The 16,406-nt window shown below is 31.8% G+C and overlaps 2 protein-coding genes across 2 annotated transcripts; one reads left to right on the top strand and one right to left on the bottom strand.

Moving 5' to 3' along the window:
* Window positions 1–1,810: 1,810 nt before the first annotated feature.
* Window positions 1,811–11,219, top strand: LOC146899119 (11-oxo-beta-amyrin 30-oxidase-like). The gene is made up of 6 exons (XM_085734851.1): window positions 1,811–2,113; window positions 2,950–2,990; window positions 9,032–9,208; window positions 9,293–9,525; window positions 9,611–9,998; window positions 10,470–11,219. Exons 1-6 carry the CDS (start codon window positions 1,843–1,845, stop codon window positions 10,893–10,895), a joined length of 1,536 nt encoding a protein of 511 aa, XP_085590977.1. The 5' UTR covers window positions 1,811–1,842; the 3' UTR covers window positions 10,896–11,219.
* A 1,361-nt stretch (window positions 11,220–12,580) lies between these two features.
* LOC146899118 (uncharacterized) lies at window positions 12,581–14,416 on the bottom strand. The gene is made up of 2 exons (XM_085734855.1): window positions 14,152–14,416; window positions 12,581–13,198 (listed from the first exon to the last, which is right to left on the bottom strand). The coding sequence occupies exons 1-2, from the start codon at window positions 14,397–14,399 to the stop codon at window positions 12,763–12,765; spliced, it is 684 nt and encodes a 227-aa protein (XP_085590981.1). The 5' UTR covers window positions 14,400–14,416; the 3' UTR covers window positions 12,581–12,762.
* Between the last annotated feature and the right edge of the window lie 1,990 nt (window positions 14,417–16,406).

The following is a 16,406-nucleotide window of genomic DNA, read 5'->3' as shown; positions in this document are numbered from 1 at the left end:
ATCCCACCGAAGTTTGGAGATGAGTCAAGACATATATGTATCGGATATATGGTGCCGTTTCCGGTAGGAACCTTAAATAGGTCTCCTACGGTAGGAGACATGGTAAAACTGATTTTTTTTTTTTATGTAACAAAAATAACATGTGTAACTATTAGATTGTTGAAGAACACTGATCTTACTGTAATCCCTCCACATTGAATTTTTTTTCCACTTTCTTCAACCTCAGCCAAAACAATTCCCAGGAAAAAAACATTTTCCTCCCCTTTCCGTTCTCTCATCTCTTCCGCCGCCGACAACATCCTCCTTCCCACCGTCCAACACTTTATTCCACCTCTCCCTTCCTTTCTCTTTCGCTCACCACCGTCCCCACCACCGTGTTCTCCATCCTCGTCCTCAGACCCCACCCCCACTTCCGTCGCTCACTCCCTCGCCCACAACCACCATCGTTCCCGTCATCACCGTTCTCAACCCTTTCGAAATCCGCCGTCCTGTCCAAAATTCAGATTCCCCATCGTAATTTCTTTGATTTGGGTAGATCTGAGAGAGAGAGAGAGAGAGAGAGAGAGAGAGAGAGAGAGAGAGAGAGAGAGAGAGAGAGAGAGATTGGCCAACGCGACTATGGAAGGAAGGATCCAGTTTAGGTATACTTTCTTCGTGGAATTTTTTATAAGACTATTACAACATATTTGAGTAGCTATCAGTTGTTAACTTTTAACAAATACTTAACCAAAATGATGCAATATTACAGAACTATGATCAAGGGAGAAGTAGAACTTGGAATCAAAAACAAGTATAAGGCATACGCATAAGAAAGCTCCATTTCAAAGTTCTAGTCCAACAACAATTAAAATGAAGAGAGGGATTGACCAAAGAGTGGAAGTGTAGTGAGGGACGGCGGCGGCGACTGTGTAAAAGAAGATGGTGGAATAGTGTAAAAAAGTATCTTGTGTTGAGAGAGTATAATAATATCATGGTCTTCCAAAGTTTTCAAACATATCCAATGGTTAACATTTATTTTGCAAAAAAAAAAAAAAAAGATTAAGTCTCCTACGGTAGGAGACCTAAAGAGGTCGCCTACCGTAGCCTTTGCCTCGGATATATATCGATACTCCTCCAATATTCATGGATACTCGTGAAACGTGTCCACAAAGTATTAGACTTAGTTTTAAAAATTTTAAAAAATATTTTATTGGATATTTACATATGATACTCCGTAAATACACACAAAAATTTAGAAGATATTTTTCAAAAAAAAAGATGAAGTAAAAGAGTGAGACAATATTGTGAGAATTTAATGTAAATATATATGATTCAATTTAATATGTGAATTAGTAGATTTATCTAAAGTTGAACCAAACATAAAAGTTATGTTTTTTTTGACAGAAACACCATTTCACCAACGTAGGACAAAAGTGAAATCCTTTGTTCCTTTCACGCAAGAAAAACGAGGGAGCTAATTATAATATATACTAGAGGGGAATATGACGAAATCATTCGAATAAACAATCAATCAATCAACAAATAAGCATTTCCGTATCATATCATATATAATACGTTGCACCCTTTTTAACCATGTGTTGTGTTCATACAGTACTCCAATAATGTTGCACTCTTCAATTGTGTTGTCAGTTTTTATCGTTCAAATCATTAATTGACAAACATCCAAGGACCCCAAACAAATCTGCACCACAAGAGTTATGTCAATTAAAGAGTACAACTTACATCAAAAAAAAATTAAAGAGTACAACACCATAAAATTTGTGTGGCACATTGTTATATATAGTTGCTCAAAATCCAAAATATCTTCTCCATCATATCTCTAAAGTCATAAGGAACACAAGTATGGAGGCACTTTCACCAGCTACCTTCTGGATTCTTACAGTCATAATTGCTACTATTCCTTTATGGGCTTTCCAGAAGCTGAATTCCTTGTGGTTGAGACCAAAGAGGTTGGAAAAGCTTCTAAGAGCACAAGGTCTTCAAGGAGATTCATACAAGTTGTTCAACTCAAAGTTGAAGATGCAACACGAAGCCAAATCCAAACCATTTGATCTCTCCAACGATGTTGCGCCACAGATCTTTTCATTCGTACACCAAACTGTCCAGAAATACGGTATATATTTATAGGCATATCATATATGGGATAAGATCAAATGACACCAAGGTGTCAAATTAAATTTGACACCAAATCCTAGCCATTAATTTAGTTTTAATCTAATGGCCATCAATTCATTAAGTCCTCACATGTTTGATCAAATAACATATCTTTTAAGTTTAGAAATAATTTATTCTTTCTCCTCTTGGTTAATTGTTTTCCGAAAATTATCTATTCTAATTTTTTTTAAGGATTTAAACGAATATTCTCTAATTCTAAATCTTTTGCTTTTTTTTAACCAAAGAAAAATTCCTTGTTTATCCCAGCAAAAAAGGTCTACATATTATAAATAGAAATCCACGATTCTCTAATATAATACAAACCTTGAAGCCATTGATTTTTTTTTCCAATTCCTATTTAACCACAAGTTGGTGGCAATCTTTCTCAAAATCTCTAATGCATAATGAATCAGTATACACTTTTTCAGCTCATGCTTGAAATTTGAACTTTTACGGTATATATGTGTGAAAGCTTCTCATGATACTTTTTTCTAATATGCGACAAAGATAAACTATGCTGAGTTAATTGGAGTAATGAAAGAGGTATGAAGCATGTGCAAGAGAGCTATAATAATAAGAGATATAGTATCCAACGATGGTTGGTAAAATAAAAGCGAGAATTGCAAGAGTTTATTAGATACCACCATATCAAATCGATATCAAGTAACCAACGATGATTGGGTCTAACAAAAGGAAAAATCCTCGAAAAAGTTGCTTAGTTGGAATATGTTTGGTAGGTCTTCCATAAGTTGCTAAGCCTTTTGGAACAATTGCTAATAATTATGTGATGTGTAGGCAAGAGTTCATTTTTATGGGAAGGTAGAATACCAAAAGTGTGATGAAAGTTTATAGTGTTTAGCCATAGATCACTAGATACAAATTATAGCATATCATCAGTAACAAAAGAAGGAACAAGAATTGTGTACCTTTGAATTAGGTTGATGAAGGATAACCGTAGACAACGCCGACAACTATGAGAGGGGTAACTACCCTCATTCTGTCTAGCTCTAGGTTTTCACCAATATTCAGAATCATTAACCGTCTAATGGGATGACGTTTAAATAGCTAAACGGTTGAGGGCAGGGACCTCTCATTGGGCTTATCTAAATGGTCCAACCCATCACGGTCCATTTAGTAACAATAGCCCAATCAAACATATTCATCAACTAATTAGTGTTTAACACAATAGACCATAATATATATTATAAGATTAACTTATAATAATTGATTATTGTCAATCCATAATTGATTAATTAAATAATTAATCCAACAGTCTCCCACTTGGATGACAATACTCAATTACTAAAACTTTTATGTATGGTCAAAACACTAATCATTCAAAAGAGAAGTGAGCTTTAATGCTGCAGAAATTGAATCCGATAGGGAAAACAAATCATACAGATCAAAGACTCACTTTTCTAACAAATGATGAATTTATAGTGACACGTTTGAATTAAAAAGAATGTGTCACTAAAGAATAGCCCAAGCATTTTAAAAATGCTATAACAAACTCCCACTAACCCAAAATAACATAGACTTAATCAAATCATTATGAGTTACAATACTCATATATATAAGTCTGTGGTTAGTGGTTCTGCCAATGAGTTTTCAATATTACAGAAGTCATATATCCACATAGGTACGCGAATAGTAATTACTTATAGGGATAGCCTATTAAGAGAGTGTAATTACATGTAGTCAAAATCGATAAATGTTCTACGACATTCAATTAATCCAAATTTTGTAAAAAAATGTGACTATGAAAATCCATAAAAGCAAAATAGGAAATTCAATAATCCCCAAATTGGATTAACATAGACACTTAGTTTAAAGAAAAAGATGTTGATTAATGTGGCCACTAGAATGTCAATAACAAAAGAACATTTATGATTATCTCAAATTATAAGTACCACAAGAACACAATATCATACTCGATAGGAGTATTGATATTATACATTGTACTTACTATTTATGACCTCATAAAATGTGGAAAGTTGGTAAAACAGAAGCACAATGTATATTTGCATGCCAAGAAGTTATTGTGCATATTCCAACAAAATTGACTTAAGCATCCAATTTATGATGCTCATTGAGATCGATAGAATTTTAACATATATCTCAATATAATAGAATGAGACTAAAGTTTAAAGTCTCTTAAGCTATGCCATATTTTATAGTGTGCACAAGAGTATATGGCGACAACGACAATAATATTGTGTACACATTTCTCTTGATCTCACATATATATATAAACAAGAGTGAGATTTCTCATTTGAGCTCATAATATATAATATTGTGTACACACTCCCACTGATCCCACATATATATAAACAAGAGTAAGTGGGATTCTCAATAGTGATCACTGACATAAAAATATTATAATAATGTAATATTCAACAGTGGGATACTCAATTACTAGTGCAAGATTATCAACATAAGTGGTTATATAATTTTAGCCAATAGAGTTTCATGAACTCAACCACATATTTTGCACATGAACATAGCAGAATTATTAACACAAGTGGTAACTCAAGAATAATATAAAACCCCTTAAATACATATTTTATCAATGGCAGATATCATCAAGAAATGGGTTTCATAGTTAACCACATATTCTGCATTTGGAATTAAGGAGAATGTAAATTTTCATTTAAGAATTTTATAACACAAGATCTCCTTCTCACAATTAAAATTCCAAAGAATTTTATAAATATAGTAACCTCTATATGACAGAATATGATGATTATATAAAAGGTTTATCATCATATGAGTGAGATAAGTCTTTATTATTATAAAATAGGATATGAGACTTTATTCACAATTTTAATAACTCACTCAAAACTCAAATGTTATAATTATACTTACACAAATTTGAGAAAAAAAACATTAGGTTACAAGCAGCGGAAATACACAAGACTTATATTTTATTATTATTGAGGATATAAGAGAAAATAGTTACAAGCTTTCATAAGTATTAAAGAATAGCAATAGCATAATTAATATCCTCAATATAAGTCTCTACAATAATTTCATATCTAAAAATATGAAACAAATAAATATATTTGTTTATGAGATATAGTTAGTTGACATGTAGAATTTTCCTCACTTGTTGAAGAATGATAGTGAAACTATCTTACCCACAAAATGATGATTATGTTAAGTAATGTCATACCGATAGGGTATGTCCATCATGTTACACAATACATAGCAATGATTCTCCCACTTGATAGAGAACTAATCATGATAGTTGAATTTAAAAGTCTGAAAGTATTTTAAATAAAATATCCAACTATTTCTCTATCACAAAATGATATGTTAAGTAACGTCACACCGATAGGGTATGTCCGTCACTCACATAACAAAGGGATAGTAGCAATCCAAAATATTTATATATATAAAAAAAATCACATATAGTTATAAATTTAATTCAAAATATAATAATATTGGATTGCAAAATTTATACAATTTTCTACATGTCTTTTAACAAAATAACTTACTTATATTAATCTCATTCAAGGATCTTAAGCATAATAAGTAAGAACTATATCATCACAATGTATCATTCTTATGTCTTACAAAATTTAAACATTGATAAAGTATTCTAATTATAATTGACATAAGTATAAACGTTTTAAGTACATTGAATAATAACAATTATATTAATAACAACACACCGATAGGGTATGACTGTTACCAATATAATGCTAATCTATTTAACAAAATTCGCATAATTGTACCCACGATAGGTGAGATTACAATTATACAAATAAATAATGTTTATGCTTAAGAGAGTATGATACAATAATATCATGCATAAACAATTGTACTTAATTTACTCAACTTCGGTCATATTCAAACGATAGAAAAATGTGCTTAACAATATTTTAAATTAGCACATCATAAATATGACTTTAGAATTTCTTTTATATGAAGTAGTATAATAACAAAAGTTGTTATTTGGAATAGAAGTGTGTCAAATAGTTTTCTAATTTATCCAGAAAAGAACTCTTAGAATAAAATTTTTCAATACTCCCACTATAAATTAGAAAAAACACAAATAAAAATGGAGTATTATAGTAAGAAAATAGTATATAACAACAAAGTTCTGTTTAGAATATTCTAAAAAAGGATTTCACTTCTATATAGGATATCATAATTGCACAACAAAAGAGAAGAAAGACTAAATTTCTTCATATATGCAATAATAAGCAATAAGGCACTAGAGGATAAAATAATTAAATCACAACTAACCTCAGAGAGTGTGACATCCATCCTTATACTTAGAGCCAATGACTTTTGATGACTTAAGGAGAATATCTTATAATATAGTCATCTCAAAATAATCACGAATAGAGAATAAGTCATTATAACTAAACATATATGAGACTCTAATTATAAATCAATATGATTTATATAAGAATTCAGATGTAAGGATGATACATATTTCAAAAATTGCCTCAATTCTTAATAAGTTGTTTTGATAATAGTTAACAGATAAACAACAAGGAGGCTTACAAATTTTAATTCATCATTAGAATTTTAGCATAAAAAAAATGCAACCACGCCTCATTCATAGTTCAACATAATTGTGATCCAAATATTTAATTGCGACAAGATACATAATTATATAGTTAATGATGTTTGTCACAAAGTTTAGAGTTATAAACTACGGGTCTAGATTAGAGAGTATAATAGAAAGCATAATGTATATTAAAGAAAAATATGTCAATTAATATAAATGGCATATATATACAACTCACTATACTCATTTTGAAAACAAAATATTATGAGGACCCTTTCAAAACAATTTGTGACAAGAATCAAAGACAAGTGTCTTAGTTTAAATATGTCGCCAAAAGAATGATCAATTAGTGAACTTTGGATCTTTATGCTAATACAATATGAATTCAAGAATATCTTACATTAGAATATTTATAATGCCAAGAATATTTAAAATCGTAAAATTTAAATTAATTATACTTGGCATTAAAATTAACAAAATTGAGCCTTCTATAAATTCACAATAGTAAATATAAGAGAGAATTTTCAAAAACAGTTTAAGCTCAAATATTGAGAATACATGATTTGAAATAAATTATTCTCAATTTAATTGATATATGATCTTTTCAAGATTTGACAAAATTTTGAAATCCATGCATCAAAAATACAATATCAACAATTGTCAAAAATATATTAGTTTATACAAGATATTTGAGACAAGAATATAAGACTGAGTCTAAAGATTCTTCACAATACTAACACTTTAAAAGAATAATTTACATAAGTGTTATATTTTAGACTCAAATCTAAAGAATGCATGATTTAAAAGAACATATGATTCTCATATTAGTATACATCAAATATTTAGATATCTCATAAACTAATTTAAATCCCAATTTTTATGAGTACAAAATAAATCAAATCTTCTTACGAATATTTTGGGTGGAAGTAAAAATTATATTTATATCTTAAAATAATATAATATTTACTAGTTAATTAGGGATGTAAAATTCCTTATTGACACATCAATCCCAAGTTTGAGAGGGTAAAATTTCTCAAAAAAATGTCAATCAAGAATAAGGAATATTCATGTAATTTTCATACAACCAAAATGTGAGAATATAATTTAATTATCCCCAAATAATATCATATAAAATATTTATAAGTGTCAAATGAAGGTGCCAAAATTATAAGAATAGTAAACAACTTATTTGGCATTTAAGGCATATAAAGTTTGGAACTTAAAATGGCACGCGCTCACACGTCTGGGTTTTCCACAAAGTTTTTTTTTTTTTTTTTTTTTTTTCAGTGCGCGCGTGTTGCCACGCGCCGGTCTTTCTTCTTCGCCCGTTTGGGCTGAATTCGGGTCGAAACGACCCGAGAATTGACCCGTCCTATCCTTGCTCAATATTCAACGAAATTCATCAATCTTTACATCGATTTGAACGAAATTGGGAGAAGGGAAGAACCCATGTATCGTTTTTGAGGAATATCGACTTAACAACAGATCTAAGAAAAATAGGGTTTATCCAAAATACAAAATAGGGACTGATTTCTCATAGAAAATTGAATTGCTTATTTCTCACGATCGATTTAATAGAAATCGATATGCTAAAACATGTTTGCGAATTCAGTTCCATACTACTATATGCTAATCATGCAGAAATACATTTGATAAAATTAATACAAAGCAACATTAGTTTCCTGCAATTGATTTTGCAATTGACTTTTGTACGATAAACCTTATAAAATTGATCTAACAAGGATATAGTTTATTGAATTTTAAGAGTAGCCACATGCAAAAGGATTAACAAACACGACATGGAGAGAATAAGCAGAAATAATTTACTGCATCGGTACATAATCCATTGATTCATAAATATTCATATGATAGAATGATAGCCATAAAATGTATCTAATTGGCTCTGATACCAATTGATGAAAGTTTATAGTGTTTAGCCATAGATCACTAGATACAAATTATAGCATATCATCAGTAACAAAAGAAGGAACAAGAATTGTGTACCTTTGAATTAGGTTGATGAAGGATAACCGTAGACAACGCCGACAACTATGAGAGGGGTAACTACCCTCATTCTGTCTAGCTCTAGGTTTTCACCAATATTCAGAATCATTAACCGTCTAATGGGATGACGTTTAAATAGCTAAACGGTTGAGGGCAGGGACCTCTCATTGGGCTTATCTAAATGGTCCAACCCATCACGGTCCATTTAGTAACAATAGCCCAATCAAACATATTCATCAACTAATTAGTGTTTAACACAATAGACCATAATATATATTATAAGATTAACTTATAATAATTGATTATTGTCAATCCATAATTGATTAATTAAATAATTAATCCAACAAAGTGATCATCGCGGACCCTGAACAAATCAAACAAGTGTTTAACAAGATGCATGACTTCACCAAACCAAAGTTCGATTCCATTGCTAAGTGTTTGTTCGTTGGATTAGTAAGTTATGAGGGTGACGAATGGGCAAAACATCGAAAGATTATAAACCCTGCATTTCACATTGATAAATTGAGAGTAAGGATCAATATCTCATTTCATAATCGAATTCTATTACTTCTTTTCTTAATGTGACATGTTTCATGCCTAACTTATTTACAGAATATGCTACCGGCATTTATTCAAAGCAGCCATGATATGATTAGCAAATGGAAGGAAATGTTGACATCAGATGAATCATGCGAGATTGATGTCCGGCCTTTCATTCAAAACTTGACTGGTGATGCGATTTCTAGAACAGCATTTGGCAGCAGCTATGTAGCAGGGTCAAAAATATTTGATCTTATAAGATTGCAGGGGCATATTCTATTTAATACACGAAGTCCGATGAAATGGTAAGACAAAGATGCAAGTTAGAAATTCATAAGCTAATACATTCCCTAAATAATTAACATCACTTGATATATAATGTGTTTCTAGGTTTCTACCTACAAGTTCCAACAAAAGGATGAAGGAAATCGATAGAGAGATTTATGATTTAGTCGAGGGTATCATTAAAATACGAGAGAAAGCCATGGACAATGGAGAAGCCATCAATGATGATTTATTAGGCTTACTGATGGAATCAAATAACCTTGAAATTCAAGGTCATGAAAAGAGTAAGACAGCTGGAATGACATATGATGAAGTAGTTAAAGAATGTAAGCAATTCTACATTGCAGGACAAGAGACCACTGCATCTTTGTTAGTTTGGACAATGGTGTTATTGGCTAGGTTTCCTGAATGGCAAGAACGTGCAAGGCAAGAAGTTTTGCAAGTTTTTGGAAACCAAAATCCAAATCATGATGGGTTAAGTCAACTTAAAATTGTATGTATCACACATTTCATCATTATAATATCGTTACAACTTGTTAAATATGTTTTCGTAACTTTCTTTTTTAATCTCTTCAAAGTATTTCCATCAAACTTTCATCCTCACGTATTTTCCGTTACCAAATTTAGTCATCATTATTTAACAATGGTGACATTTATGTAGCTTGCCACGTGACTTTTTTTATGACATGGCGTTGATACCTTTAAGATATATTAAGGTCTCCACAATGGCACAATATCAACAAAAAAAAAAGCCATGTTGTACTTATCATGTATATTTACGATAGACATGTGTCACTATAGTTAAAAAGCAAGAAATATATTTTTTTTTTAACATAAAATATGTTGGGGACGGAAGTTATAAGAAAGTTTTTGTTGGGACTAATCAAAAGTTGATATATTTATAGGTATGACACACGTGTATCCTTTTTTGTTGCTAACTTATACCATAACATTTTTTCCATAGGTGACCATGGTTTTATATGAGGTCCTGAGATTATATCCACCAACAGTTTTCTTAGTTCGAGCTGTAAAAAAAAATTTAAAACTTGGAAACCTATCACTACCTGCAGGAATAAATGTTTCCATACCGATACTTTTGGTTCACCATGACTGTGATATATGGGGTGATGATGCAAAAGAGTTTAAACCAGAAAGGTTCTCTGGAGGAATTGCAAAGGCCACAAAAGGTCAAGTTTCATTTTTCCCATTTGGATGGGGTCCTAGAACATGCATTGGCCAAAACTTTGCCTTATTGGAAGCCAAAGTAGTATTGTCACTACTTCTGCAAAATTTCTCATTTGACCTTTCTGCAGACTATAAGCATGATCCCACTGCTATCCTTTCTTTGCAGCCAAAACACGGGGCTAAGATCCGTCTGCAAAAACTGTAATATCAAAAAATTGTTACATTTGGATTGAAAATAATGTTTGAAGCAAATAGTATTGCATGTGTATGTTAGGTGCAAGCCGAATAAAACAAGAGAGGGAAAGGGATTGGCATTTGGTTGATTAGTACTTGGTTGGTTGGTCAAGACTAGGCTCTGTAATTGCTAAGTGTTTGTGATAATTTCTGGCAATTACTCTTCCTTTTCCATCTTACTTTGTATATTCTATATATTCGCCTTGTAACTTAACTCTCTGAGAAGATTATTCCGTGAGTTTTATCAATAAATTAGTTGGTATTATTTAGTAAGGCAGCAAATGCCAACCAATAAGCTGGTATCAGATGCATCATAGTCATGCAACAATTAATAGTCGCGACCCGAAACAAGATTGAAGCACTTTTGGATGATGTTAACTGTATGAATAGGCCATACAATTGTTTGATGTCTTCTAATCCTATGAAACTGAGAAAAAATGCAATTCAAATCCGGATTTGTACATCATATCATTTACAAGTTCTCCTTTTCTGTATGGATGTCTTTGTTCCCCTAGAAAGATGCTCTCTGCTAGGGTTTCGCCCTTCCCCTAGGGTTTCCTGGCTGATCAGCTGTTAGTTTCTCTGGTACGCTCGCTCCTCCTCAGGTTTTTAGCTCCTCCTCACCTCATCTCTGTGATAGTGACCTCAAATGTATGTTATACGATTGAATTCGACAATTGGGAGAAATTGCAGCCGTGTTTACACTGTTTCGGTGGTGTTACGAAGGCTGACTCACAATTTCACCTACTTCCAAATTCTCGTGGACACAAACACGGCACTTTAGCAGGGTTCTGGCAGGGAGCCTTTAACTTGCGATTTAGATTGTAATATCAATAAAATGTTTCGGTGGTGTTATGAAGATGTTTGAATCATGTAACATTGCATGAGTATGTTTGGCGAATGTGTATGTTTTATATTAGAATAAGAGAAGAAAAAGGACTATGCTCTCTAATTCTTTGGAGTTTGCGACAGTTTACCCTTTACAGCTTTCCTTAATTTGTTGTATATTTGATATTCTCCTTGTAACATATCTTTGTGAGAAGATTATTCCATGAGTTTTATTAATAAATTATAATTATAACTAGTATTATTTAGTTAAACAGTGAATGAATACCAACCAATATTTATCATTGGTATTTCCCTAAAAAAAAAAATTATTTATCATTGGTATTAGACGCACCATGACCGTGCAACAACTAATTATCGTGACAAGAAAAAGGATGGAAGCATGAATTGAACTTTTGGAACGAGCGTATGAAGGATATCTAGTGACCTGAGAAGAAATTTAAGAGTCAAGGAGGATTCTTGAACCTGAAAAATTTGAATCTTATCGGAGAAGTTCTAGCCGCGACAAAGCAGAATCCCATATAAATGATGGCGAAAACCTGCCACATCAATATTTGAGAATTAATTGATCATGCCTTCGGTTGGACAAATATATTGCAGAAATATATTGAATTGAATTGAATCGATGACAAGGAGAAAGTGTAGGTTGCCATGGTTGCTTGGAAGGAAAGGCTCACACTTGGTACCATTGGTGGGACTGATGTTCCCTAAAATTCCACTTGGAAAGATTTTAAGGCAACACTCTTAAAGACATTTGTACCTTCCAAGATCCAAAACACTTATTACTGAATTAACTAAAAAAGTTTAAAATTACATGAAACAAAAAGTCAAGCTAAAAGCATTGTGAAACACTTCAAGCCTGCACTTTATTTATCAATTCAACAAGATGTCTTAAGTAACACATCAAACTGCATTCTACTTATTTCTTTCACAATGAAAACTTACATAACATACTATCTGGAATTTGTGAATGGTTTCTTGTCTAGTACATTTCACATAGAATGCAAACCATTTTCCAAATCAAACAAGAACCATATCTCATTCACCCTATTATCGTATTCAAAAGGGGCATTGTACTGAGCAACAGAGTAAACTGAAGCATGACCAGCTCTATGGCTTTGTTCAATAGCAGAAGACCACTTAGTACCGGCAATACTGTCCTTCAACGCTGATGCTAGCTCACCAACATCTGTATCTTTGACAAAACCACCAAATTGTCTAACTGCTGCATACACAGATTTCCATCTTTGAACATGAAGACCCTTTGCAGGTGGTGGATTTGCTTGGTTCACTTTTGGTACATAAAAGCTGACAACAAATGAAGACTCACAAAATGGTCCATCACTTGGTAAGACTTCAGAGAGAACAGGTGCTGTCATCTCAATTTTTTGCTGGTAGTTGTTCTTCCCCTGAATGTAATCAAATAGCCTAAGAAAAAGAAAAAGATTGATCAAGTTTAGTAACTCTTCGGATGGGACAATCCAGCACCACAAACACTTCATTAAAACTTCTTTGCAGTATAGATGAACTTATTGATCATTCATTGGTTTAGTGTGTGTTTGGTTTCACGGTGGAAGTGTCAAAAGTGATTCCAGAAACAATTGATTTTAGCATGTTTGGATGATATCGATAAAAATTAATCATCTCTAGAATTGGTTCTAACTTGAAGCTTAATTTATAGCTGAACTCATTTTTACTTGAGTGTATCCAAGTATAAATCATTTCACATTCAACTTACTTTTAATTAAAATCAATTTTACAGAATCAATTCATTCATTCAAAATCAATTTATGTCAATGCAAAAGTAAAATCAATTTATGTCAATGCAAAAGCAAACACACTTCCCAACGTAAACAGTGGGAAGAGTTTGATTTTGACATGTTTGGATGATGTCGATTAAAATTGATTTTGTCGCTACAACTAATTCTAACTTGAAGTTGGAATTAGTATCTTTTGCCTCCAGACCTATGAAGCACAGACACTCCTCGAATTAGACGTATCCCGACACCGACACTTGTAATTACACTAAATTATGCGCTTTTTTTCAAATTATTAGCTGTGTCGGCGTGTCAGTGTCCGTGTCGTGTCCGGTGTCCGTCCGCATCCGTGCTTCATAGCTCCAGACATGATTTTTCAACTCCCTTTTATATGTATTCAACTTTCAAACGTAAAGCACTTCACAATAAGCTTATTTTAAATAAAATCAATTAATTCCAAATCAATTCCAATCACACTAGAAGCAAACACACATTTAGTTTTTTCAATCAAACATGCAAGTTAAACATCATATTTTTTTGTATACTAATCAAATGCACTCATAGAAAATAGAATTCGAAAACCTAAACTATTACTGAAAAAACTTAAGTAAAAAAACAAATTACCTCCTGAAACCAGTTCTAGTAGCTTCAACAAGAGAAATGTCTTGAATAGGAGAATTGGAAATCCAAACAGACGAATTATAACGTCTGATTTCATAGCCATTTCCAGCTTCTATGACATCATAGTTGGGACACTCTATGCGTTTGCATGGTATAATATCATATGAAAGAATACCTGATAATGAAATTGAGATAAGAGTCAAGAACAGTGAGAGCTTCCATGTTGTGGTGGTTACAGCCATGGATTGCATGCTTGGAGTTTGTGAATTATGTTAAGGAACAGAATGGTAAATTGATAAAAGGGTTTTTTCTATGGCTACGATGAAATCATGAAATTCAGTTTTTATCCACACATTTTGTATAGTATACACGTCTCCGCTGGCGGAGCAAGGAAATTTATTGAGCCCGGGCAAAAAACATTATCGTAAATTCACATGTGATGTAATATATAAACAGTCATGAATCGAAATAAAATAGGTTCTTCAAAAGTACAATTTCAAATAGGGTTATTAATTGAAATTGACAATGTAATATACGTGAAGTCTTAAAAATTGACCCTGTAATTAAATAACATGTATTCTGAATATGTAATTCGAGATTTTTATTATTTATAACCTTGTAATATGCGCGAAGTCCAAAAAAGCAACCAAGAGATTGAATTTTTTCATGATTTCTTAGAGGCCAGTTAAGAACGTTAAAATATGTCTTTACACAGAAAAAATTATAAATTTTCGACAAACGACAAATTAATTATGAATTTTTAAAGTGTCAAAAACTCAAAAAACAAAACAACGAAAATCTTGACATATAAATCGAATTTTGAGCTCATTATTTACAGAGACATCTATAAAAATACATAAAAAGGATTTGTAAAGTTTCATAGCATTTCGAAGTCGTTTAAATTTATTTTGATTTTTCAACCAAAACGTGCAAAATTGAAATTTTGTTCCGCGTAAGCGTATACTCACAAGTCAAATTTAGTTCCCTAATTTTGTAGGCATGACAAGAACATGATAAGAACCTTCACAATGAAATTTTGTAGTTTTTAAACGAAATATAAATTAATTATAAATTGTTTAAGATATTCATAAGAGAAAGTCTAACATAGGCACAAATACAAATGAAAAATGTTTGGACACACTCACATAAAGGTAGAAAAGTAAATGAGAAAAAATGTAGTCACATCATTCAATTATTTTTTCTTCTAATTTTATCAATTTATGTGTGTGTGCTTAACCACTTTTTGTTTGTGCTTGTGACCAAGTAAGTATTCCTCTATTCATAATTATGAGGGAATAAAAATTCATAATTAATTTATCCCTGGTTGAAGAAATTTAATTTTTTATGTCAAGCTATATTTTAACGTGCTAAACATTTATGAAAAAACAGTGAAAAAATTCAACTTATATATCACATTTTTAGACTACGTGTATATTATAGGGTGGTTAAAAATAAGAAGAAATTCAAGTTACAATGCTAGAATATATGTTTTGTATTTTACAGGGTCATTTTCAGACATAATGTATATTACATGGTCAATTTGAACAATTAACCCGTTAAAATTAGAGAGATGAACCCGTCAATAGTGTGCTAAATAAAATTAGGAGGTAAATGTCTTTTCCGAGCCTATTTGCGTGTGAGAATTTTCAGATTCTGCCCAAATTTTTCTTTTTGTAAGTGTGTTAATGGGATTTTGGGTTGGGTATAATGTGCAAAAATTATCGATCGAGCCCGGGCTACCGCCCGAGATCGCCGGGCGACCGCCCCTGCACGTCTCTGCTTGTGCTTGGTGACATTTTGAAGCTTACGGATAATATTTTTAATTTTCTTTTTGAAAAAAAGAAAATAATATTTTTTTAGTATAAATCCTTTTTACTAGAAAAGAAAATATTCTCTCTCAAAGAAAAGAAAATATTTTTTCTTTGGTAACATATTGGTCTCAAATATTTTTTCTTTGGTAACAGTTTTGTCCAATTTTAACTTGGTCTACGTTGACGTGATGCCACATGTTATTTTTTTTATTTTATTTTTGCCTTGGGGGCCAAAACTGCTGTAGTTGCAAAACTTAGGAGGCGGTTTTGTAGTTTTTTTTCTTAGGAGACCAAAATCGCAACTTCGTGAAAGTTAGGGGGCCAAAACTGCAATTAAGCTTTTTTTTTTAATACAAGTCAATCAATTAAAGTGTAAAAGATTCAGTTTTCATATTGATCCAAAATAATGAAAAATAAGTTAAAGATTCCCTAATATGATATTATCCA

This window comes from Medicago sativa, chromosome 8, assembly GCF_051527215.1.
Source record: "Medicago sativa cultivar Bolivia chromosome 8, Bolivia_mono, whole genome shotgun sequence".
Lineage (NCBI taxonomy): Eukaryota > Viridiplantae > Streptophyta > Magnoliopsida > Fabales > Fabaceae > Medicago > Medicago sativa.
The sequence above is the reverse complement of the archived record's forward strand: the minus strand, read 5'-3'. Positions and strand labels throughout refer to the sequence as shown.

Excerpts from the sequence above, each read along its gene's own strand:
- LOC146899119 (XM_085734851.1), top strand. The coding sequence starts at position 1,843 with ATGGAGGCACTTTCACCAGCTACCTTCTGGATTCTTACAGTCATAATT. Across the intron at positions 9,209-9,292 it reads TTCACATTGATAAATTGAGA|AATATGCTACCGGCATTTAT; the intron begins GTAAGGATCAAT and ends ACTTATTTACAG. Across the intron at positions 9,999-10,469 it reads GGTTAAGTCAACTTAAAATT|GTGACCATGGTTTTATATGA; the intron begins GTATGTATCACA and ends TTTTTTCCATAG.
- LOC146899118 (XM_085734855.1), bottom strand. The coding sequence starts at position 14,399 with ATGCAATCCATGGCTGTAACCACCACAACATGGAAGCTCTCACTGTTC. Across the intron at positions 13,199-14,151 it reads ACTAGAACTGGTTTCAGGAG|GCTATTTGATTACATTCAGG; the intron begins GTAATTTGTTTT and ends TCTTTTTCTTAG.